Source organism: Sorex araneus, chromosome 6 (assembly GCF_027595985.1).
Source record: "Sorex araneus isolate mSorAra2 chromosome 6, mSorAra2.pri, whole genome shotgun sequence".
Lineage (NCBI taxonomy): Eukaryota > Metazoa > Chordata > Mammalia > Eulipotyphla > Soricidae > Sorex > Sorex araneus.
The window spans coordinates 94,651,801-94,673,355 of NC_073307.1; the positions used below are offsets into that span (position 1 = coordinate 94,651,801).

The 21,555-nt window shown below is 66.8% G+C and overlaps 1 protein-coding gene across 1 annotated transcript in view; it reads left to right on the forward strand.

Annotated features, from left to right (window-relative positions):
• Positions 1-15,094, forward strand: part of TRIOBP (TRIO and F-actin binding protein) — a 58,360-nt gene extending 43,266 nt beyond the window's left edge. The window contains exons 14-26 of the mRNA XM_055143620.1: positions 3,305-3,361; positions 5,678-5,746; positions 5,835-5,924; positions 6,020-6,129; positions 8,364-8,910; positions 9,141-9,239; positions 10,304-10,451; positions 10,553-10,655; positions 11,462-11,621; positions 11,696-11,812; positions 11,925-12,011; positions 12,349-12,512; positions 14,233-15,094. Of these exons, the coding sequence (XP_054999595.1) occupies positions 3,305-3,361; positions 5,678-5,746; positions 5,835-5,924; positions 6,020-6,129; positions 8,364-8,910; positions 9,141-9,239; positions 10,304-10,451; positions 10,553-10,655; positions 11,462-11,621; positions 11,696-11,812; positions 11,925-12,011; positions 12,349-12,510 (1,749 nt within the window). The 3' untranslated portion in view covers positions 12,511-12,512; positions 14,233-15,094. The remainder of the gene's footprint in view (positions 1-3,304; positions 3,362-5,677; positions 5,747-5,834; positions 5,925-6,019; positions 6,130-8,363; positions 8,911-9,140; positions 9,240-10,303; positions 10,452-10,552; positions 10,656-11,461; positions 11,622-11,695; positions 11,813-11,924; positions 12,012-12,348; positions 12,513-14,232) is intronic.
• Positions 15,095-21,555: the final 6,461 nt, after the last annotated feature.

The window sequence follows — 21,555 nt, forward strand, 5'->3', positions numbered from 1 at the left end:
TGCCCAGCCGGGACGTCTTAAGTTAAACACAAATTTCAGTGTGGGGGATGCATTGCATAACAAATGGCCCAGCTCATCCGCCAAGACCCCTGCGTGCATGTGAGTGCCTGTGTCGTGCATGTGTGTACGTGTGTGTTACGTGTTTGTATACACGTGTGCATGTGTGTGCACGTGTGGGTGGGGCGGCAGGTGGGCACGTGCGTGGCGTGTGGAGGACAAGGGCTCTTGGAGGTGCTGTTTGTTCAGCTTCCACTTGAGCCCTGAGGGCCTGCACGGTCAGCAGCGGAGCACGGCTGGCATCTCCAGGGGCAGCCGCCGGCCGGCGGGCAGGGCCCCAGGTCCGAGGGGACCCATCTGTGACGCCGCCCAGGGCAGAGTCAGAACCGTGGGCTGGGGGCGGCCAGGCTGGCAGAGGAGGCCGAGGGGCATGTGAGACCCCACGGCCTGGCCCCGCACGGAGCGTCCTGTCGGGTGGGGGCAGGCTGGGGCCCTGGCCAGTGGGAAGGGTCCCCTGCTGAGGACGCTGCTGGGCCGTCACCCTCGGGGGACTCGGAGGCCCACGGGAATCCCGGGCAGGTGGCTGGAGGGTGGGAGGAAAGTGGATCTCTGGGTCCTGGGCCCCCCTGGCCAGTGGGGTTAAAAACGAACAGTTGTTGGGGCCAGAGCGACAGCACAGCAGGGATGGCGCCTGCCTTGACCCGGGTTCAATCCGCAGCATCCCGTCCGCTTCCCAGAGCACCGCCAGGAGTGACTCCTGTGTGCAGAGCCAGGAATAACCCCTGAGCACCACCGGCTGTGACCCCCCCCACACACACACCAAAAACATGCACAGGGGCTGGAGAGATAGCACAGCGGGGAGGGCGTTTGCCTTGCACGCGGCTGACCCGGGTTCGATTCCCAGCACCCCATAGGGTCCCCTGAGCACCGCCAGGAGTGATTCCTGAGTGCAGAGCCAGGAGTGACCCCTGAGCATCACTGGGTGTGACCCAAAAAGCAAAAAAAAAACAAAAAAACAAAAAAACCATGCACAGTTGGGGCCAGAGAGGTAGTACGGGGTGAGGGGCTTGCCTTGCATTCCCAGGAGTCAGGTAACCCCGAGCACAACCAGGCAGACCCCAGGCCCTCACTCCGTCCCCCTGGCGTGTGCTGGAGAGATGAAGGCACTTGCCTTGTTACGGGGCATCACACTTGCCCCCGGCTGCGCACTCAGTGGTCACCCCTGGCAGCACTCAAGGACCCTGTGGGACGCTGGGGGTTGAGCCTGGGGCAGCCGCGTGCGGGGCGAGCCCCTCCCCGCTGTACCGTCGCTCCGGCCCGACCCCAGGCTTGTTTTAGGTGTTTGTGTTTGGGCCGTGTCTTACAGGACCTGGGGTGGGTACTTTGAGCTCCGTGTTGGGGGTCCTCCCCCTCAGCCCCATGGGCTCCCCCATATCACCTGGTCTCTTGAGCACTGAGCTGGGAGTAGCTGCCAAGCACTGCCCGGTGTGGCCCCCACATGGGAAGGCGGGAGCACAGGAGTCCTGGGGATCACTTTTCCCCCCACACTGCCAGGAGCGACCCCCAGCACAGGGCAGTGAGCAGGCGTGACCCCCAATCTATGGCCCGTTCATCAGAAATGAACGGCCTCGCTTTTCCGTGGTGACACGCTCGCCTCACCGAGCTCTGGGGGACAGGACCCCCCAGGCTCCTGCCACATCGGGCAGGCGGGGCTCACCTCGCCCTCGGGGCCACTGCCGGGCTGGTCCTTCCCAGGGGTTAGCCCTGACCGTCCCCTGGGTGTCCCCCGGAGGCCCGGGGCAGAGCCGGAGCGATAGTACAGCGCAGGGCGTTTGCCTTGGCGTTGGGCGTGGGCACCGTTCCGGACACCCCTTGGGTCCCCCAGGCACTACTGGGAGTGATCCCTGAGCACAGAGCCAGGAGTCAGCCCTGAGCACGGCCAGGAGTGGCCTAAAAAAAGCACAAAAGAAAGTCGGGGCTGGAGCGATTTGGGGGAGCAGTTTTCAGGGACAGTCAGGGAGGGCCCTTTCTTTGCACGCGGCCGACCCGGGTTCACATCCCAGGACCCAGAGGGTGCCCCGAGCACCGCCAGGCGTGATTCCTGAGTGCAGAGCCAGGAGGAACCCCTGAGCGTCTCCAGATGTGGCCCAGGAAATGCAAAACAACAAAAAAGAAGTCGGGGGCCCGTGGGGTGGTGCTGGGCCCCGAGCAGAGTGGTCAGTGCTCATGCCCCACGCCCCGCTGACCCAGGGCCTGGAGACGTGCTGGCCTGTGTTCTGGTGGCGGTGGCAGCCCAAGTGTCCTGCCCCGCTCTGCAAGGCCCAGGGCACACGTTGCGTCTGTGCCGGCCAGCGGGCTGAGAAGCCACTGGTGTGGCTGGAGCAATAGCACGGCAGGGAGGGTGTTTGCCTTGCACGCGGCCGACCCCGGTTCGATCCCCGGCATCACATAGGGTCCCCCCCCACCCCCAGCACCGCCAGGAGTCACTCCTGAGTGCAGAGCCAGGAGGAACCCCTGAGCGTCGCCGGGTGTGACCCAAAAAGGAAAACAAAAAGAAGCCGCCCGGTGATCTCCCGGCCCAGGCCGCTGCCCGGTGAGCCCTGGGCCTGCTCCGGGCGGCCCCACCCAAGCCCCTCTTTGGCCGCTTCCTCCGCCCAAGGAATTGCGGAGCAAGAGGGGGGCGAGGGGTCAGGCAGCTCCGGTTTCCAGCTGCCCAGCCTCCGCCCGCGCTGCTCCCGGCAACCAGACACCTTGGCCCGCCAGGGCCGCCACGCAGGTGCCGACAGGTGGGCCCCGAGCCACGGCGACAGCGGCGACAGGCACAGGCAGGCGGGGAGGGACAGGCGCTGCTGGCGGCCACCCCTCAGGCCTGCGCAGGGGAAGGGGCCCGGCCCACGGCCCGTGTCAGCCATGCTGCCCCGGGGAGCCCCCCTCGCCCCCGGCCGCGCCCCGCTGGGCTGCACCCGGCAGGTAGGGCTTCCGGGGCCCTGCTGGAGGTCTCGGGGGACCCCACTCCGGGCCTGCTTCCGGGGTGCCGGGAGATGAGGGAGGGGCGGGGATGGGCGGTGGGCGGCAGACGGATGTGGGGGTGGGGGGTTCCTTCCTGCCGGCCCCGGGGCCTTCCTGGGCACGAATAACTGACCGCTTCACCCGGCCGCGGATGGGGTGACCAGCTGCTGGGCGGGCTGGCCTGCGGCTCGTGGGGTCCGTGGGGTGTCTCGTGCCAGGCGGGGTCACAGCATCCCCCCCAGGGGACCAGGCCCCCCCGGGCTCACGGCCCCTCCCGCCTCTCCTCTCCTGCCCGCAGCCCGACCTGCTCAACTTCAAGAAGGGATGGATGTCGATCCTCGACGAGCCGGGCGAGGTAGGAGGGCGGGGGCTCGGGTTGTGTTAGAAGAGGCCTGGGGGGGCGCAGACAGGAGGACAGCGGCAGGGAGCTCACTCTGCTCGACACACGGCCGACTCGGGTTCGGTCCCCAGGCATCTCCGGGAGTGAGCACAGAGCCCGGAGGAGGCCCTGAGCGTCACCGGGTGTGGCCCCAAAACAGGAAAGGGGGACCCTGGGGCCAGGGAGCCCCAAGGGCGAAGGCGGTTTTGTGTGCAGGAAGGAGTCAGGCTCCTCCCCGGAGCACCCTCAGGGGTGGCCCAGAACCAAGGGGGAAACCTGGGTCTTGGGCTGTGGGGGCCGAGGGGCGTGCCAGGCCCTCCCCTGGCCCCCCGCGCCCTGTCCCTGCACCCTGGGCCCTCTCCCGCCCACCCCACTCGTATATGACCCTCTGTGGGTCCCAGCGCCCATCTGTGAAATGGGCCCACAGGGCGGTTGTTCCTTCCCGGGCCGAGGGGGTTCAGGGGCTGCCGCTCGGTCTCCCCTGCCCCGTTAGGTCAGCCTTGGCCGCGCCAGGCACGGTAGCCTTCCCCTGACCCGCCCCTCAGCGTCCAGGCTGGAGCCGGGAGCCCAGCTGGCCCAAGGCCCGGCCGGCGCCTCTGCAGCCCGCATGCCAGGCGCCGCGGCCAGAGGGCGGCCATTGTCTCCTCCCCGCGGCCACCCCTCCATGCCCGCTCTCGCCGGCCGCTTCCCCGTGGCCGAGTTCCAGGCACACACAAGGCCTGGCCGCCCGCCAGTGACCCTCCCCGGCCTCCCCAGCCCGGGTCCCGGGAGGGCGGCCTCGCGGGCCCGCCCCACACCCGCCTTACTCATCCCTCCCGCGGGGTTCTGGAATGTCCGGGCTGGAAGGGCCCCGGGGTTCCACTCGCCCGGCCCCCACAGTGCCCGGGCTCCGGAAGATGGGAGCGTGGTGCCCCGGGGTTGGGGGCCCCGTCCAGCCCGGCCCTGGCAGAGGCGTGACTTGGCCCAGGACCCGGGCCTTCCCGAGGGCCACTCCACGCGGTGCCTCCCAGAGGACCGCCCCCCCGTCAGGACCCCCCTTAGAGAAGGGCTAGCCCGTTGCCAAGGGCCGTGAGAGATGTGCCAGGGCGGGTCGGATGCCTTTCACCTCACAAGAACCCGCAGGACAATCGCTGATCCTCCTTGACGAGCTCAGAGAGGTCAAGACACCTGCCCGGGGCCACACAACTAGCAAGGGAGGGAGAGTCGTAACCAGCATCTCGGTTCCTGAAACCCAGTTTTCTTTTTTCCTGTTTGTTTGTTGGGCTGGGGGGACACACACTTGACAGTGCTCAGGGCTTACTCCTTTCTCTGCACCCAGGAGTTATTCTGGGCGGTGCTCAGGGGGACCCTGTGGGGTGCTGGGGATCGAACTCGGGTCAGCCACGTGCGAGGCAGACGGCCTCCCCGAAGTCCTGTCTCTCTGGGCCTGGAGCCCCGGCAGTGTTGGGTGAAGGAGTAAAGTGGCGTCCTGGCATCACGGGTGAAACGCAGCAGCTGCTTCCGGGGAGGAAACCAAGGCTGGGAGGAGTGAGGGTCAGGCGGGCTGTGCTGAGGGCACGCCCTGAGGGCCAGGCTGGCTGTGGGTGGGCCCGCCGCGGTCCCCGTTGGCAGGTGGGCACAGGCTGTGCTCGGCCCTGGCCCTCTCCCACCCACCCCACTCGTTTATTACGGGGTGGGGTGCAGAGGGTTCGAGCGGTGCTCAGGGGTCACTGCTGGCGCTGCCCAGGAGTGGCCAGAGCAGTCCAGAGCCATAGCCCAGCAGGTCAGGCACTTGCCCTGCATGCGGCCGACCCGGGTTCAATCCCCGGCACCCCATACGGAGCCCGAGTGCCACCGGGAGTAAGCCCTGAGCACCGCTGGGTGTGGCAGAGAAAAATAAAATACTGGGCTGGATCGATAGCACAGTGTGGAGGGCGTTTGTTTGCCTTGCACGCAGGTGACCCGGGTTCGATTCCCAGCATCTCCTGAGCACCGCCAGGAGTCATTCCTGAGTGCAGAGCCAGGAGGAACCCCTGAGCATCCCCACCCGTGACCCAAAAAGCAAAAAATAAATAAATAAGATAAAAACAAATACAGAGGCGGCCCCTGGGTTTCTCCGGGCCGTGTGGGGTCCAGGCTTGAGCACTGGAGTGAGTCGACCCATGCTGGGCAGCCTGGCCGCCCCTCCCTTGAGTCTTGCTCTCCCGCCCCCGCTGGCGCGCCCGCGTTGACTGGGCCCTGGGTCCCAGCCGGGTGGCCGGGTGGCGGGGGGCGGGGCCTGACCGCTGACCGCTGACCGCCGCCTCCACGCAGTGGAAGAAGCACTGGTTCGTGCTAACCGACTCCAGCCTGAAGTACTACCGGGACTCCACGGCCGAGGAGGTGAGCCCTGGGGGTGCCCTGGGGAGGGGGGGGGTCAGCGGGGCGGCCCCCCGAGGCCGCGCGTCACCTCGGCCCTCCTGCCCGGCAGGCGGATGAGCTGGACGGGGAGGTGGATCTCCGGGCCTGCACCGACGTGACCGAGTACCCCGTGCAGCGCAACTATGGCTTCCAGATCCACGTGAGGCCCCGAGGGGCGGCCCCTCCCGGGAAGGGGGCCGGGGCCGGGGGGGCCGGGGGGCTGACGCGCGCCAACCCCACCCGTCGGGCTTGCAGACCAAGGACGCCGTCTACACCTTGTCGGCCATGACCTCGGGCATCCGGAGGAACTGGATTGAGGCCCTGAGGAAGACCGTGCGGCCCGCCAACGCACCCGACGTCACCAAGTATGGGCTTGGAGTCGGGGGGGTCCTCAGGGGGCCCGCGGCACTCCCCCACCTTCGGCGCCTTCTGGGCCTCAGTTTCCCCATCTTTCTGGACTCCATCCGGGAATAACACGGCGGCCTGGGGGCTCCGTCCTGTGTCCCTGGAAGGGGGAGTTTGGGGGTCTGACTCTGAGCCGAGATGGAGGGGGGGCCCCGTCTGAGTCCCTAGCAGGGGCAGGGGGTGGGGCCCAGCCCTGGACGTCGCGAGAGCAGAGCACAAGGGGCTGTGGCCTGGATCGGGAGCCAGAGATAGGCCCCAGGCCCCTGAGGGGCTGCAGCTCCGGGCAGTGGACAGCAGGAAGGGCCTCGGGGCCTCAAGCTCAGCCCTCCAAGGCCTCTCCTGGGGTTGGACCTCTCCAGTGGACCATTGTTGCGTCTCTGGATCCAGATCCTAGCCCTGGCCACGCCGTAAGGCAGCCTAACCAGGGGCTGGAGCAATAGCACAGTGGGGAGGGCGTTGGCCTTGCACGCATCCGACCCAGGTTCAATTCCCAGCATCCCATAGGGTCCCCCAAGCACCGCCAGGAGTCATTCCTGAGTGCAGAGCCAGGAGGAACCCCTGTGCATCGCTGGGTGTGACCCCCCCAAAAAAAAGGCAGCCTAATCACAACCCACACCCTAAGCCAGCACTAACCCTAACCCTACCCAGCCCTAACCCCAAACTGACCAGGATAATCCAAAGCCTCACGGAGCACTGACCAGCCTGACCCGACCCAGCCCTAACACTGACGCACCCTAACCCCAGCCCTGACCCAACCCTGGCCAGCCTTAGCCCCGCGCTAACCCTAATCCAGCCCTACCCCTAGCCCAGCCCTACCCAGCCCTACCCCCGCAGCAGCTGTGTGAGGCCGTGCAGGTCTCTGCAAACCCCGTGGGGTTTCTGTGTCTTTAGTTCTGTGCTGGTATTTGGGGGTCACTCCCAGCAGTGCTGGGGGGTCAGCCCGTGGCCTTGCACACCGACCCACCCCTGCGCCTCCACTAGGCCAGTGTCCCTGATGCCCCTTTGGAAACTCGGGCCAGTGCTGCAGCCAGAGACACCCCCAGAGGGTGGCTTGCACAAGGGGGTGTCAGTTTTCCAGAAGAGTCCAGAGCTTTGAGCCCGGACCTGGTGGGCAGCTCAGCCGCTGGGCTGGAGCCCGGCTTGGGATCCCTGAGGCCCCCCAGGAGCCCCGCCAAAGCACGGGCCAGCCGGCGAGCGTGCCCACGTGACCACACACCCTGCACGGGACATGGGACAGTAGGGGAGGCCCGGGCGGCAGTGTCCTGAGCAGGCCCGGGGTCAAAGGTCCCAGCCGTGTGCCCTGAGCCCCTGGAGGTCAGTCACTGCAGCTGCGGCCTTGGCGTCGCCCCACTTCCGCAGTGAGCAGGGGCCCTCGTCTGCAGCCATCCTCTCTCCCTCCCTTTGTTTCCTTTTGTTGTGGTTTTTGAGTTATACCCTGCAGTGCTCAGGGATCACTCCTGGCAGGGGTCAGGGGGCCAGGTATGCTGCCGGGGTTCGAACCCTGGGCTAGACTTGCACAGGGAAGTGCCCTTCCTGCTGTGCTGTTGCTCCAGCCCCTCTGACCTTTCTCTCTCTTTTATTTTTGCTTGTCACACCCAGCGATGCTCAGGGGTTCCTCCTGGCTCTGCACTCAGGAATTACTCCGGCGGTGCTCAGGGAGCCCTATGGGATGCTGGGAATCGAACCCTGGTCGGCCGCATGCAAGGCAAACGCCCTCCCCGCTGTGCTATTGCTCCAGCCCTCTGGCCATTCTCTTAATGAGCCCAGTGGAGTATTTATGTAGCGTTTCCCAGTATTTATTAAGAGCCAGCGCAGGGGCGCACACAGTAGGGAGACGGCTGCGTGCACACAGTAGGGAGACAGCTGCATGCACACAGTAGGGAGACGGCTGCGCACACACAGTAGGGAGACAGCTGCATGCGCCAAATACAGGCGGAGCAGTCCGCAGCTCCCCATGTACCCGGAACAGGACCAAGAGCGGCTTGACTCCCAGCCCTTGTGGCCAGCATGTAGGGGAGTCCTGGGGGCCCCCCCCCGTGACAGATGGGGAAACTGAGGCCCAGCAGCTGGCGGCAGAGACAGGGCGGGCGGCTCCTGGGGGGCTGCTCATGGCAACACTCTGGGTCTGGGCCGGTTCACAGGGTTGGGGATCGGGGTCGGGGTCCCACCTGACATGTCCCTGCGGCCCCCCCAGGCTCTCGGACAGCAACAAGGAGAACACGCTGCACGGCTACAGCCCCGCCAAAGGCACCCTGAGGCCGGGGGAGCCGCGCGGGGGCTCGGCCAGGAAGGCGGACGGCCCGCGGCCCGCGCTGGACTACGTGGAGCTGTCCCCGCTGAGTCCCGGCGCCCCGCCGCGGGCGCGCGCCCCGGCCAGGCCCCTGGACCGCCCGGCCAAGCAGGAGGAGCTGGAGCGGGACCTGGCCCAGCGCTCCGAGGAGCGGCGCCGGTGGTTCGAGGCCACGGACGGCGGCGGCGGCGGCAGCGGCGGCAGCAGCAGCAGCAGCAACCGGGGCCCCGAGCCGGCCGTGGGCGCGGGGGAGGCGCCTCGCCGGGGCCTGGGCGCGCCGCTGACCGCCGACCAGCAGAGCCGGCTCAGCGAGGAGATCGAGAAGAAGTGGCAGGAGCTGGAGAAGCTGCCGCTGCGCGAGGGCCGCCGGGTGCCCCTCTCCGCCCTGCTCGGCCAGGGCCAGGGCCAGGGCCAGGGCCACGGCGACGGCCACGAGGCGCTGGAGAGAGAGGTGGGCCCGCCCCTCCGCGCAGAGGGGGCGTGTCCCACGGGTGCCCGCCCCGACCCCCTCCGCCGCGCGGTACCACCCCCCTCATCACGGTGTCACCGATGGGAAACTGAGGCACCGAGCGGCTCCCCTGTCTCCCTCTGTCCCTGGCCCCCACACCCGCCTCTCGACCCCGCTGCGGCCCCTCCACCCCCGCCCCCTTGACTCGACTCCCCTCACTCGGTGCCCCCCAGGTGCAGTCGCTGCGAGCACAGCTGGAGGCGTGGCGGCTCCGTGGGGAGACCCCCGGGGCCCAGGACGACGGTCGCATCCCCCCAGGCTACATCTCCCAGGTGAGACCTCTGCCACTTGGTTTCGGGTAGGGGGGTCTTCTCTGGCACATGGCATCCTGGGGACTGGGGACCCGCATTGCTGCCCCCAACCCTCTGCAGGGAGAGCCGATAGCCCTGGGGGTCCCAGTGACCGCAGAGCCCGGCCTTAGGGGGGCGTCCAGGTACCTGCTCAGACCCCTCTCCTGCCCCTCCTGGGGTGGTGGGGAGCCAGCCCTGCACGAGAGGCCCCCTGAGACGGGCCCTGCAGCCCCCCTGGGTTGGGAAACCCCGTGCGTGGTGGTGGGGGACTCAGCAGCTCCCGCAAACCTCTGGACACTGGACACTGCGGGTGTAACCGGAAGGACATCAGGGACTCTGAGTGGCAGCACTTGCGTGAAAGGGCCCCTGAGTCGCGGACACTGCAGTGCTCGGCCCAGCCTCGGTTTCACGAGTGCCGGGAGCCACAGGTGTCCTTAGTGAGTGCCGGCTGGTGTTTGTGTCTGCGACAGTGCACGGGAGGCCTGGGTCTCCCCCAGGGGGGCTTTAGGGTCCCTCCTGTGTGGCCACAGCAAAGTTTTCAGGGCGGGCACAAGGCTGCCGGCTCAGGCCGAGTGAGTCCCCCGGGAAAGGAGTTTCCAGGGACACGTGCAGGCAGCGGCAGGGGTGGGGACTGACGGCTGTCCCTCTCGAACTCTGGGGAGGGTGAGGGGGCGCCCCGCCAGGCTCGGGAACTGGGGGCCCTGGGGAGTGAGGGATCGGGGAACCGTGTAGGGCTGGAGCTCAGGCTGTGGGTGCTCACGTGCTCCCGAGAGCACTGGAGTGACCCCGAGTACCACTGGGTATGGCCCCCACGCCCACAGTAAGATAGAACAGCAGGGACACCGCTTGCCTGCTCACGGACCCCTTAGGTTCCATTCCGGCCCCCCATATGGTCCCCTGAGCCCCACCGAGTGATCTCTGAGCTCCGGGCCAGGAGTCAGCCCTGAGCACCGCTGGGTGTGGCCCCAGACAGAAGAGAAAGCGGAAGGGCCCCCCGGGTGGGGCGGGCCCCCCCGGGGTGCCTGCCTCAGCCCGACTGTCTGCAGGAGGCTTGCGAGCGCAGCCTGGCCGAGATGGAGTCCTCGCACCAGCAGCTCATGGAGGAGCTGCAGCGGCACCACGCGCGCGAGCTGCAGCGGCTGCAGCAGGAGAAGGAGCGGCTGCTGGCCGAGGAGACGGCGGCCACCGCCTCGGGTGAGCGCGGCGCCGGGGCCGGGCGGGGGTTGAACCCAGGCCGGCGTGGGGAGCCCCCGCGGGACGCCCGCTGAGCCTCCTCTCGCCTCTGCCGCTAACAGCCATCGAGGCAGTGAAGAAGGCCTACAAGGAGGAGCTGAGCCGGGAGCTGAGCAAGACTCGGGGCGGCCAGCAGGGCCCCGATGGCCTGCGGAAGCAGCACCAGTAAGAGGGGCCTAGGGTCGGGTCAGTGGGCGGGGCTCCCGGCCTGTGTCGGGTCAGTGGGCGGGGCTTCAGGTATGTGCCGGTCAGTGGGCGGGGCTTACCGGGCTTGCTGGGGTCAGTGGGTGGGGCTTCTCACCTGTGTCTGGTCTGTGGGCAGGACTCCTGGTCTGAGTGGGTCAGTGGGCGGGGCTTCCCGGCCTTGTTAGGATCGGTGGGCGGGGCTCCCGCCTGTGTCGGGTCAGTGGGCGGGGCTCCCGGTCTGTGCAGCCCAGTTTCTGTACCCACCCATGTAGCTTTTTCGGGTTCTTTTGTTTGATTTGATTTAGGGTCACACCTGGCAATGCCCAGGGCTTACGCCTGACTGTGCAGCCAGGAAGTACTCCTGCCGGGCTTGGGGGGCTCTGTGGGCTGCTGGGATCGAACCCGGGTGGGCTGTATGCACGGCACACGCGCTCCCTGCTGCACTAGGAATCGGGTCCCCATGTCGTTTCGGGGTATTTTTTAAAATCACCGTGCCGGGGACCGAGCCCGGGACTCACGCAGGCATTGCCTGCAGCCCACCTCCGAGCCGGCCCGGGACCCTGGCGGAGTCCTAGATCCCTGCCCTGCGCGGGCAGCTTCTCCCCACGCGCCAGAGCCCCCTAGAGCTGGGCTGCGCTGCCGCGCTCGGCCAGCAGGCGTCGCTCTTGCCGCCGCCGCGCTCGGGGCTTGGAGGCGAGCACTGGCGATGAGCACCCCGGGGCTCGGAGGCGGGCTCGGAGGCGAGCTCGGGCCAGTGGGCAGTGACGACCCGCCCTCCCGCGCAGGTCGGACGTGGAGGCGCTGCGGCGCGAGCTGCAGGTGCTGTCGGAGGGCTATTCGCAGAAGTGCCTGGAGATCGGCGCGCTGACGCGGCAGGCCGAGGAGCGCGAGCACCAGCTGCGCTGCTGCCAGCAGGAGGGCCAGGAGCTGCTGCGCCACAACCAGGTGGGCCCGGCCCGCGGCGGGGAGGGGCGGGGAGGGGCAGGGCGCGGCGCGCGCTGACCCCCGCCGCCCGCCAGGACCTGCACGGCCGCCTGTCCGAGGAGATCGAGCGGCTGCGCAGCTTCATCGCCTCGCAGGGCGCGGGCAACGGCTGCGGGCGCGGCGGGGAGCAGCGGAGCTCGTGCGAGCTGGAGGTGAGCGGCGGGCCGGGGTGCGGGGTGCAGGTGGGCGCGCACTGGGGCGCAGAGGGGAGGGAGAGCGCGCTGGGGCGGCCTCTGCCCGCGTCAGCCCAGTGCTGCGCCCCAGGTGCTGCTCCGAGTGAAGGAGAATGAGCTGCAGTACTTGAAGAGGGAGGTGCAGGCCCTCCGGGACGAGCTCCAGACCCTGCAGAAGGTGGGTCCCGCCGGGAGGGGCCCAGCCCAGGCATGGCCGGTGGGGAAGGGGGGTCGAGGTTCGGGTGCTCCTTTGTCTTGGCCGTGCAGGTCTCAGGCCCACGGCAGGCGCCTTCCCTCCCGTCCCCACCACCCGGGACCCCCTTCCGCACGCCGGCAGCCCAAGGCGGGAGGGAAACGTCCTCCTGAGCCCGCTGGGGTGCCGATGTTCCAGGAGCTGCACACCGGGTGGGGTGGGGGGACAGCGATGGCCAAGGCTGCACAGCCTACCCCTGGGCAGCTGGCCGGGGGGCGGGACCCTGGCCCTGTGCTCAGAGCCCGCCCTGCCTCACCCCCAGGACAAGCGCTTCAGCTCTGGCCAGTACCAGGACGTGTACGTGGAGCTGAACCACATCAAGACGCGGTCGGAGCGGGAGATCGAGCAGCTGAAGGAGCACCTGCGCCTGGCCATGGCGGCACTGCAGGAGCGGGCCGGGCCGCGCCACAGCCTGGCCGACTAGAGGTGGGCAGTGCCCAGGGCGCCCACAGCCCGGCCGACTAGGGGTGGGCAGTGCCCAGGGCGCCCACAGCTCGGCCGACTAGGGTGGGCAGTGCCCAGGGCACCCACAGCCCGGCCGACTAGGGGTGGGCAGTGCCCAGGGCGCCCACAGCTCGGCCGACTAGGGTGGGCAGTGCCCAGGGCGCCCACAGCCCGGCCGACTAGGGTGGGCAGTGCCCAGGGCCCCCCACAGCCCGGCCGACTAGGGTGGGCAGTGCCCAGCTCCGGAGCCGGCCAGGGATTGTGTCACCCACCCCCGCTCTCGCCAAAAGGGTGCCCGGGTTTGGGGGCTTGGGGACCCACCCAGGGCCCGGCCGTGCCCACCGGGCCCAGCCCCGAGTGGCGTTTCCTGCCGCCCAGGGCTCCCGTGGCTCCTTGGTGGCCGCCACTGTGGAGCTGCTCTTTTCCGTCATTCCCTTCACCCTGGACTCCGCCTCAGGTGCTCGTAGACAGGCTGTCAGGCCGGTCCGTGCTCCCCACTGTCTGAGGGCTCCGCTGGGCACTCGGGGGCGCCCGGTGTGGGGGGCTGCCGTGTCCCATGGCCCAGAGCCCCACCCGCAGTGTCGTCCACGCCCGAGCCTCGCAGTACCCATCTGTCTGGGCGTGGACGGCTGAGGCCCTGTCTGTCCCCACCTGTCCTCCCGCCTGCTGCCACCCTCCTGCCTGCATGCCCCAGCCCCATCCCGCTGGCCAGCTCCCTGCCCAGAAGCCTGCTTGTTGCCGTTTGGAACCGTCTAAGGGGGCTTGGGAGCACTCCTGGCAGTGCTCAGGGCCTGTCCTTGCTCTGTGCCCAGGAGTGACGCCGCCCCCCCCCCCGTGCCGGGGGCCCATTCAGCCCGTATCTGCTGCCTGAGCTTCAGGCCCTCGAAAGAGTCTGTTTTGATTGGTCGGTTTGGGTGGTCTTGGATACCAGGAATGCTCAGGGGTCACTCCCGGTGGTGCTCGGGGGACCCTGTGGGATGCGGGATGGACCTGGCCCAGCCCCATGCAAGGCAGACCCTGCATGCCGTGCCTTCGCGCCCCTCGAGAGGAGGGGGCAGTGCCTCTGGCCCCCCGCCACGCCCCTTGTCCGCCCTCTCTCTCTGCTGACGGGGCCGTGCTCCCGGCTGGGTGCTCGCAGTCTCTGCCATGGGGCTCTGTGTGGCGCACACAGCCACAGTGCTCCAGCGTCTTTTCCGGTGGTGCTCACTTGCACCCTTGGTGTCTGCATGCGGCGGCTCAGGGCGGCTGGAGACCACCCACGCCGGGACCCCGGCGCACACAGCGGCCAGTGCTGCGACCCCGTGACTGTACCTGCAAGGCGGGTGCTGGGCCGCATGCACCATCGGGACCCCTAGGCCGCCTCCTCCCTCCCTCCCTCCCTTTCCTCCTTTCCATTGTTTGGGACCCGTCCCCGGCAGGGCTTAGGTACTACTCCCAGCTCAGTGCTCAGGGGTCACTCCTGGTAGTGCTCAGGAGCCCACTGGGTGCCGGGGAGCAAACCCGGGCCCTGCGTGCACAGCCCGCACCGTGGCCCAGACACGCACACGTGACCAACCCTCGGCCTGCTGGGTGGAAGCCAGGGAGCACGTCTGGCCCTGGCAGTGGGTTGAGAGGCTCTGCCAGGACCTCCTGACCCCCGGGCGGGGGCTCGGGGCCATGCTGGGGCCTCCCCAGCCCTCAGCTCGGTGCTCCTGTCTTTCAGGTCCTGGCCACGGGCCCGTCACTCTCCTGTCCCGCCGGACGGAAGTCAGAAGCCAAGCTTTCTCCCCACCTCTGAGGGCCGCACCCACACACACACCCCACAGGACACACAAGCCCAACACACCCGACACACAGGCACGCCCACATGTGCATGGGCACACACACATTCACACATGCCCAGGCACACACGTTCATACATGCTCGGGCACACGACATTCACACGTGTGCGGACACACATTCCTACGTGCTCGGGCACAGACATATTCACACATGCGTAGACACAACGTGTGCGGGCACACACAGGCACGGGCACACAGACACACGTGTGCGCGGGCACAGACACACATGCCCGCACACACACACTCTCTGCGTATCTGAGCGCGTCCCTCACACTGGGTCTTACTTTGCACCTTCTTCAGGATTTTATATGTGAAAAGATTTTTATATAGATTCTCTCCTTTGTTCCAAAACACTTTATACTTTGGAGCAGTTCTCGGGGCCGCGTCCCGGTGCCCGGAGCCCGCTCACGCCTCCCTCCTCCCACCCTAACTCCCACTAACTACTTCCTGTCCCGGGGGCCCCGGGCCCTGGACTCCGGACAGAGGGACAGACGGAGAGGGCGAGCCAGCCTCGGGCCGCAGCCCCCTCGCGCACCAGGGCCGCGGGCCCGCCCGCCCGAGGACCCCCGTGAAGACGCGTCTCTCCGCCCCAGGACCCTTCTTAACTTAATAAAATGTCTGGCATCCTGGTGGGTGTCTGGACATGGCTTCGCCGCCCGCTCCTGGGCACCCACCGTCCTGCAGGGCCAGCACCCTGGCTGCACAGGCAGAGGCGGGGGCTTGCCTGCGGTTTGCCGGAGAGAACAGGTCGCCCCCCGGCCCCACGCCCCGGCTGAGACGCGCAGCACACAGGCTGGTCAGGGTCCCCTCCGGCCTTGGCCCCTCCCCCCGGGGTGTCCACCCCGGGCACCCTGGGCCCCACAGCCATGGTCACTCCGGGAGGAGCCTCGTTTCTGGGCCTCAGAGGGCCGGGCCTGACTGCTCCGGACAAGACTGGCCGAGGGGTCCGGGTGCAGGCCCGAGGGGCACCTCTGCCCCGGTCCTCCTTGTGCCAGCAACCCTTGGCACCTCCTCTTGGTAGAGATGGCTGCACAAAGGGAATGGGACTGGCGGTCCCTCGAGGGAGGCACGTGGACCTGCGGCCCGTGACCTTCACGGTGCCATCAGGGAAGGACCCCCGGGGGCAGTTTGGGGAGGGTCTGTGCAGAGACAGCGACGCCACCCTGGCGGGGTGTGGCACAGGCTGTGCTGCAGGGGTGAGGCACGAGGGGCCTCCGGGAGGTTTTGGGGGCTAGGAGGGGCTTCAGGAACATTCTTATTCTTAAAAGGGGTACACAGGGCTGGGGAGACGGTACAGCGGGTGTGGTTCTTGCCCCCAGAGCCCGGCAGGAGCGATCCCGGAGTGTCAACCCAGGAGTCCGCCCCCAGAGGGAGGCCTGTCTCTGGCCCCTCTGTCCTTGGCCCCATGCCAGCGACGCTTCTGCCTTTCTGTGCCCTTTGCCAGCCCTGCTGAAAAGGGCAGCATGGCAGGAAGACCCCTGCACGGACTGAGTGTGACCGTCCGCAAGGCCCCGGCAGTGCCAGGAGGGGGCGAGGACGGTGGCATGTGCCCAGCCAGGGCCGTGTGTGTGACGGGCCGTGCAGGACTCGCCGAATCTGCCCTGGCAGGCGGGTCCCCAGGGCTGGACAGGGCCAGGAGGGCAGCACGGGCTTTGCCTGCAGGAGACCCCCCAGTTCCCGCCCCTGAACGACAGCCCCCAGAGCCCTCTGGGAGCAACACGCAGGGGTGAGTAAACCGTGAGCAGCCAGGCAGGGCTGCGAAGCGGGCATGGGCCTGCACCGAGCCCCCCGCCTCTGGTTAGGGGGCGCCACGCCCAGCTCTGGAGACCCTCAGGGCCATGCAAGTCAGGCTCCCACGCTAGGGGCTGCCCCCAGCAGTGCTCAGGGGACCAGGAGGTGCCAGGGGTTGGGGGCTCCTGCATGAGTCATTAACCCCACAGTGGGGGGTTGTGGGGGGCCCCACACCCCAGCTCTGTGCTCAGGAGTGACCCCTGGTGGCGGCCAGTCGCATGCACAGCTAGTGCCCTCAGCCCAGTTCTCTCCAGTCTGCTGGTGTGGGGGACCCTCCCGGCTGGCCTCAGCTCTCTGTCCACAGCCCCTCTCCTGGGGGTCCGGGTGTGGGCAGCCCCCGTCTGCAGGCCACTGTCCAGACCCTGTCCTGGCTGCACTCCCACACCCCCAGGCCTGCTGGCCCGAGCCAGCCCCCGTGTTGGGCTCCATGGAGGCCCAGTGTGGGGGCGAACACCCACCTTCAGGCAGTCTGGGAGGCCGGAGACCCCGCCCTGGACAGCCCCAGAGACCCACCCTCGCACCAGTGTCCAGACCAGCTGCCCCTGGTCCCCACGCCAGGCTCTGACCCCCTGCTGTGTCCCCCATGCCGTGCTGGGATGGAATCCAGGCTCTGCGGGGCTGGAGAGGGAAGTGGGCAGCATCCCCGCCTTGCACGGGCCCTCCCGTCCTCGGTCCACGGCCCACCACTGAGGGTGGCCCCAAAAGTTTGCACTCCAGGGGCTGGAGTGATAGCACAGCAGGGAGGGTGTTTGCCTCACACGCGGCCAACCCGGTTCGATTCCCAGCATCCCATGTGGTCCCCTGAGCACTGCCAGGAGCAATTCCTGAGTGCAGAGCCAGGAGGAACCCCTGTACATCACCGGGTGTGACCCAAAAAGCAAAAATAAGTAAATAAATTGTTTTTTTTTAAAAAAGTTTGCACTCCAGTTCTTTGAGCTCCCAGCCCTGAGCTAGATTTTGATTTGTTGATTCATTTCTTGAAACACCCAGCGGTGCTCAGGGATGATCCTACCAGACTGGGGGGAGGGGTCCCCGGGGTGCTGTGGCTCAGCCCCAGTCAGCTGCAGGCAAGGCCGGCGCCCTCCCCACAGTCTCATCTCTTCGGCCCTGTGTGTGTGTCGATCAACTCTCCAACCGACTGAGGCGAGTGCCCACCAGGCGCCCCGCGGCCGCAGCCCCACCCACACTTTGGCCGAGCGCCAGGGCGCCCCATAAACCAGCGGCGGAGCCTGGGCACCCGTACCTGCTTCCGGCAGCTGGGAGGGTGTGCCGAGCGTGAGTCAGCGGTCAGCCGCGTGCCACCTGGAGTTGGCAAGGCCCGAGGCCGCCGAGGAAACAAACTTGAACAGCTGGTGTCCCTGGGGACGCTCCCGCCGCTCTTTGAAGTGCCCACAGCTGTGCCCATTTCACAGTGCTGGAAACTGAGGCCTAGAGAGGGGCTACCTGCGGGGACCTGTGTGTCCCCAGAGCCCAACCCCTGTACTCCCGGCCTTGTCCCCTCCAGCACCACCCCCAGACCAGCGCTGCCAAGCGTTTCTCTCTCATTCCACCCACCTCTGTGAGCCCCAGAAGGGCACAGGGGCACAGGGCATCTCCTACCCGCCTGAGAGCTGGGTCTCTGGGCAGCTCCATGCCGTGGCCTCCAGAGCTGGCCCGGGGGGGCTCTCATGGGAGGTCACCTGGGAGGGGTGGGTAAAGGGAGCCCTGCTATCACTGTGAGTCATTTCCACACCCCTGCCTCAGTTTCCCTCCTTTTTTATTTTCTTTTTGGATCACACTCAGCGATGCTCAGGGGTTACTCCTGGCGGTGCTCGGGGGACCCTATGGGATGCCAGGGATCGAACCTGGGTCGGCCACGGGCAAGGCAAGCGCCCTCCCCGCTGTACTGTCGCTCCGGCCCCAGTTTCCCTCCTTAAATAGGAAAAGGTTCCTTCATGGGGGCCAGAAAGGCTGGAGGCCCCTAGAAGGGGGCTGCCCCAGGGGGTCCTGGTCTCCTGGCTCCCGCTCCACTCCGGTGCTGCAGGCCAGCTGTTCCCAAAGACCGACTTTTTTTTTTTCTTTTTGGGTCACACCCGGCAATGCACAGGGGTTCCTCCTGGCTCTGCACTCAGGAATCACCCCTGGCGGTGCTCAGGGGACCCTATGGGATGCTGGAAATCGAACCCAGGTCGGGCTGCATGCAAGGCACACGCCCTACCCGCTGTGCTATCGCTCCAGCCCCAAGACCCGACTTTCAAAGGCTGCTGCCCACCTGCACCCCGGCCGCCCCGCCCGACCCCACTGGCTGCCCCTGTCATGTGCCCCTGGGCGCCAGGCCCGGGGCAGCCATCAGCCATCCCTGCAAGCCCTTAGTGCCGGGGGAGGTGTGCGGCGGGGCCCCCGCCCCAGGCTGTGTCCTGGTTCTAGCCACCCACCTGGGACCCCACGTCCAGCCTCCCCCGAGGGAGGCCCCAGAGTGGCCGTCTGGCCGCACTGGCCAGGCGGGTCTGACTGAAGGTGATTCATGGTCACAGGCTTCCCCAGGGCCATCGGAGGGAGGAGTCTCTGGGTGAGGGCTGGAGGTGGGCGTGGGGGCAGGGCCCCAGCCCTCAGGACTCAGAGACCCCTGTCTCCGAGATGACAGACCCCGGGGCCCCGGGCTCACGCACTCACCGGGCCACGCACCCATGTCCTCCGTGGAAGAACACGGCACACGCCAAGGGCATGGGAAGCACTTCGTGCAGTGAACAGAGCTGAAAGGGGTGGCAGGGACAGCCCAGGGCCAGGGCACTTGTCTGGCTCGCGGCCAACCCAGCTCGAGTCCTGGCACCCCACGTGGTTCCCTGAGTATGGCCAGGAGTGTGCCAGGAGTCACCCCTGAGCAGAGCCAGCTGTGGTCCCGACCCCCTCATCCACACACACACACACACATACACAAAACAGCGAGGGAGCGAGAAACGGTTCCAAGGGACCCCAGACCTCCTCCCCATTGGGCTGCCAGAGCATCAATGGGAGAAATATCTGTTCCCAAACGGAGAAAAGTTGTGAGTTTGTTTGTTTTTCAGTGCCGGGATGGAACTCAGGGCCTTATATATGCGAGGCAAGTCACTGCCCTCCCCTAAACTCCATTCTGGGTCAATAACAAAAATAGTGTATGGGGCCAGAGTGATAGTACAGCGGGAGGGCGTTGGCCTTGCACACGGCCGACCTGGGTTCGATTCCCAGTATCCCATAAGGTCCCCCGAGCACAGCCAGGAGTCATTCCTGAGTGCAGAGCCAGGAGGAACCCCTGAGCATCCCTGGGTGTGACCCAAAAAGAAAGGAAAAAAAAGTTTAGGGTTTCCTTTTGTTTGGCGGGTTTTGGGGGTCGCTCCTGGCTGTGTTTGGGGGAGCAAACTGGTGCCTCCCACAAGCCTACATTTCCGTACCCTCCTAGAAAAATTTTGAGGGGCGGGAGGTGCACTTGCCTTGCACACGGCTGACCCGGGTTCAATCCCCGGCATCCCATAGGGTCCCGATCCGCCAGGAGTCATCCCTGAACATCACAGGGTGTGGCCCAAAAACAAAACAAAACCTTTAGACGCCAGTGAATCACGCCACAGGGGACACCGGGCAGGCGAGGGTGACGTGACGCTTGGGGCAGGGCTTGGTTCCTCTCTGCCCCCCCCCCCCCCCCCCCCCGGCTGCGGGCGATGCGCGGAACCTCCAAAACCTCCCCTCGGAGAAGGGGCCTCTCAGGCAGACGGATCGTGGGGTGGGAGGGCGCCCACACCCCTGGCCCAGGGCCGCGCCCACCTGTGCACGCGCGCGCAGTCAGTCGCTGCATCACTGAACATCCCGGCCAGGCAGGTTCTTCCGGGTGACACACCCCCTCGTGAGGGCCACGGGGCCAGGGAGCGCCTGGGGCCCCAAAGGCGCCGGTGGGCCGGGCAGGCGGCAGGCGCAGGCCACGCCCGAGTGTCTGACATCAGGACACCGGGAGGGTGTCAGGGCACAGGCTGGACACGCTGGAGCCACATAACACATAAACTGAGCTGGGGACGCCATGATGACAGGGGCACACGCCCACCCCATCCGGCCCAGCCGGGTGGGCGGGGCAGCAGGGGCTGAGGGATACATTTTGGTGTTTTTGTTTTTTTTGTTTTGTTTTTTGGGTCACACCCAGCGATGCACAGGGGTTCCTCCTGGCTCTGCTCTCAGGAATGACTCCTGGCGGTGCTTGGGGGACCGTATGGGATGCTGGGAATCGAACCCCGGTCCGCCGCGTGCAAGGCAAACACCCTACCCGCTGTGCTATCGCTCCAGCCCCGGTTTTGTTTTTCTGACACATCCAGTGGTATTCAGGGGATCGCTGTGGCTCCGAGCTGGGGCTGGCAGGGTTGACCGTGCAAGGCCAGGGCACGACTGGGGGCTCCTTCATGGAAGGCAGGTGCCAGGGCTGCCGGAGCTCTCCCCAGCCCCCAAACATGGACTTTGTAAGAGGTTAAAAGCGACCCCTTGGGGCTGGGGCCATAGTACAGTGGGGAGGGCACATGCCTTGCACGCGTCTGACCTAGGTTCCAGCCCCGGTATCCCAAGTAAATAAATAAATAAATAAATAAAGATCCAACCCCGATGTGGAGGGCGGCAGGTCCCAGGAGGAGATGGCCCCAAAGCTGGGGGCCACCCAGCAAAGACCCAGGGCATGGCTGAGACCCTGGGTTCACGGTTAAGCCTCCTCTGTAGATGGAGAGGGGGCTGGAGCGATAGCACAGCGGGGAGGGCGTTTGCCTTGCACACGGCCGACCGGGATTCGATCCCCAGCATCCTATAGGGTCCCCTGAGCACCGTCAGGAGTGATTCCTGAGTGCAGAGCCAGGAGTAACCCCTGTGTATCGCCGGGTGTGACCCAAAAAGAAAAAAAAAGTGACTCAGGGATCCAGAGTGGGTTCAAATTTGGGGGGGGGTGTTATGTGGACATGCACCCTCTCCCCAGAGAGACCTTCAGCAGATCTGCAGCCTGGGGGCGCAGGGGTCAGGGAGGGCTGGGGCGGGCAGGGTCCCCTTCGTCGTGCCTGGCCATTTTCCAATGGACTTGGCTTTTCTCCCAACTTCCCCTGCTGGTTTTCAAATCTCGCGATAAGAGGAGTGGTACTATTTGCCGGCTGTGGCTTTGATTTTTGACTTTGGGGCACGTGCCTGGCAGTGCTCCCGGGTTCCTGCCTGCAAAGCTTGAGGCTGAGCCTGTTTTTTTTGTTGTTGTTGTTCTTGGGAGGGGTCACACCCGACAGTGCTCAGGGGTTACTCCTGGCTCTGCATCAGGAACCACTCCTGGCAGACTCGGGGAACCCTCGGGGACTCGGGGGTAGAACACGGGTCGGCGGCGTGCAAGGCGAGCGCCCTCCCTGCCGTCCTCTTTCTAGAACCCAAACCGTGTAGACATGTGGAGACTCGGG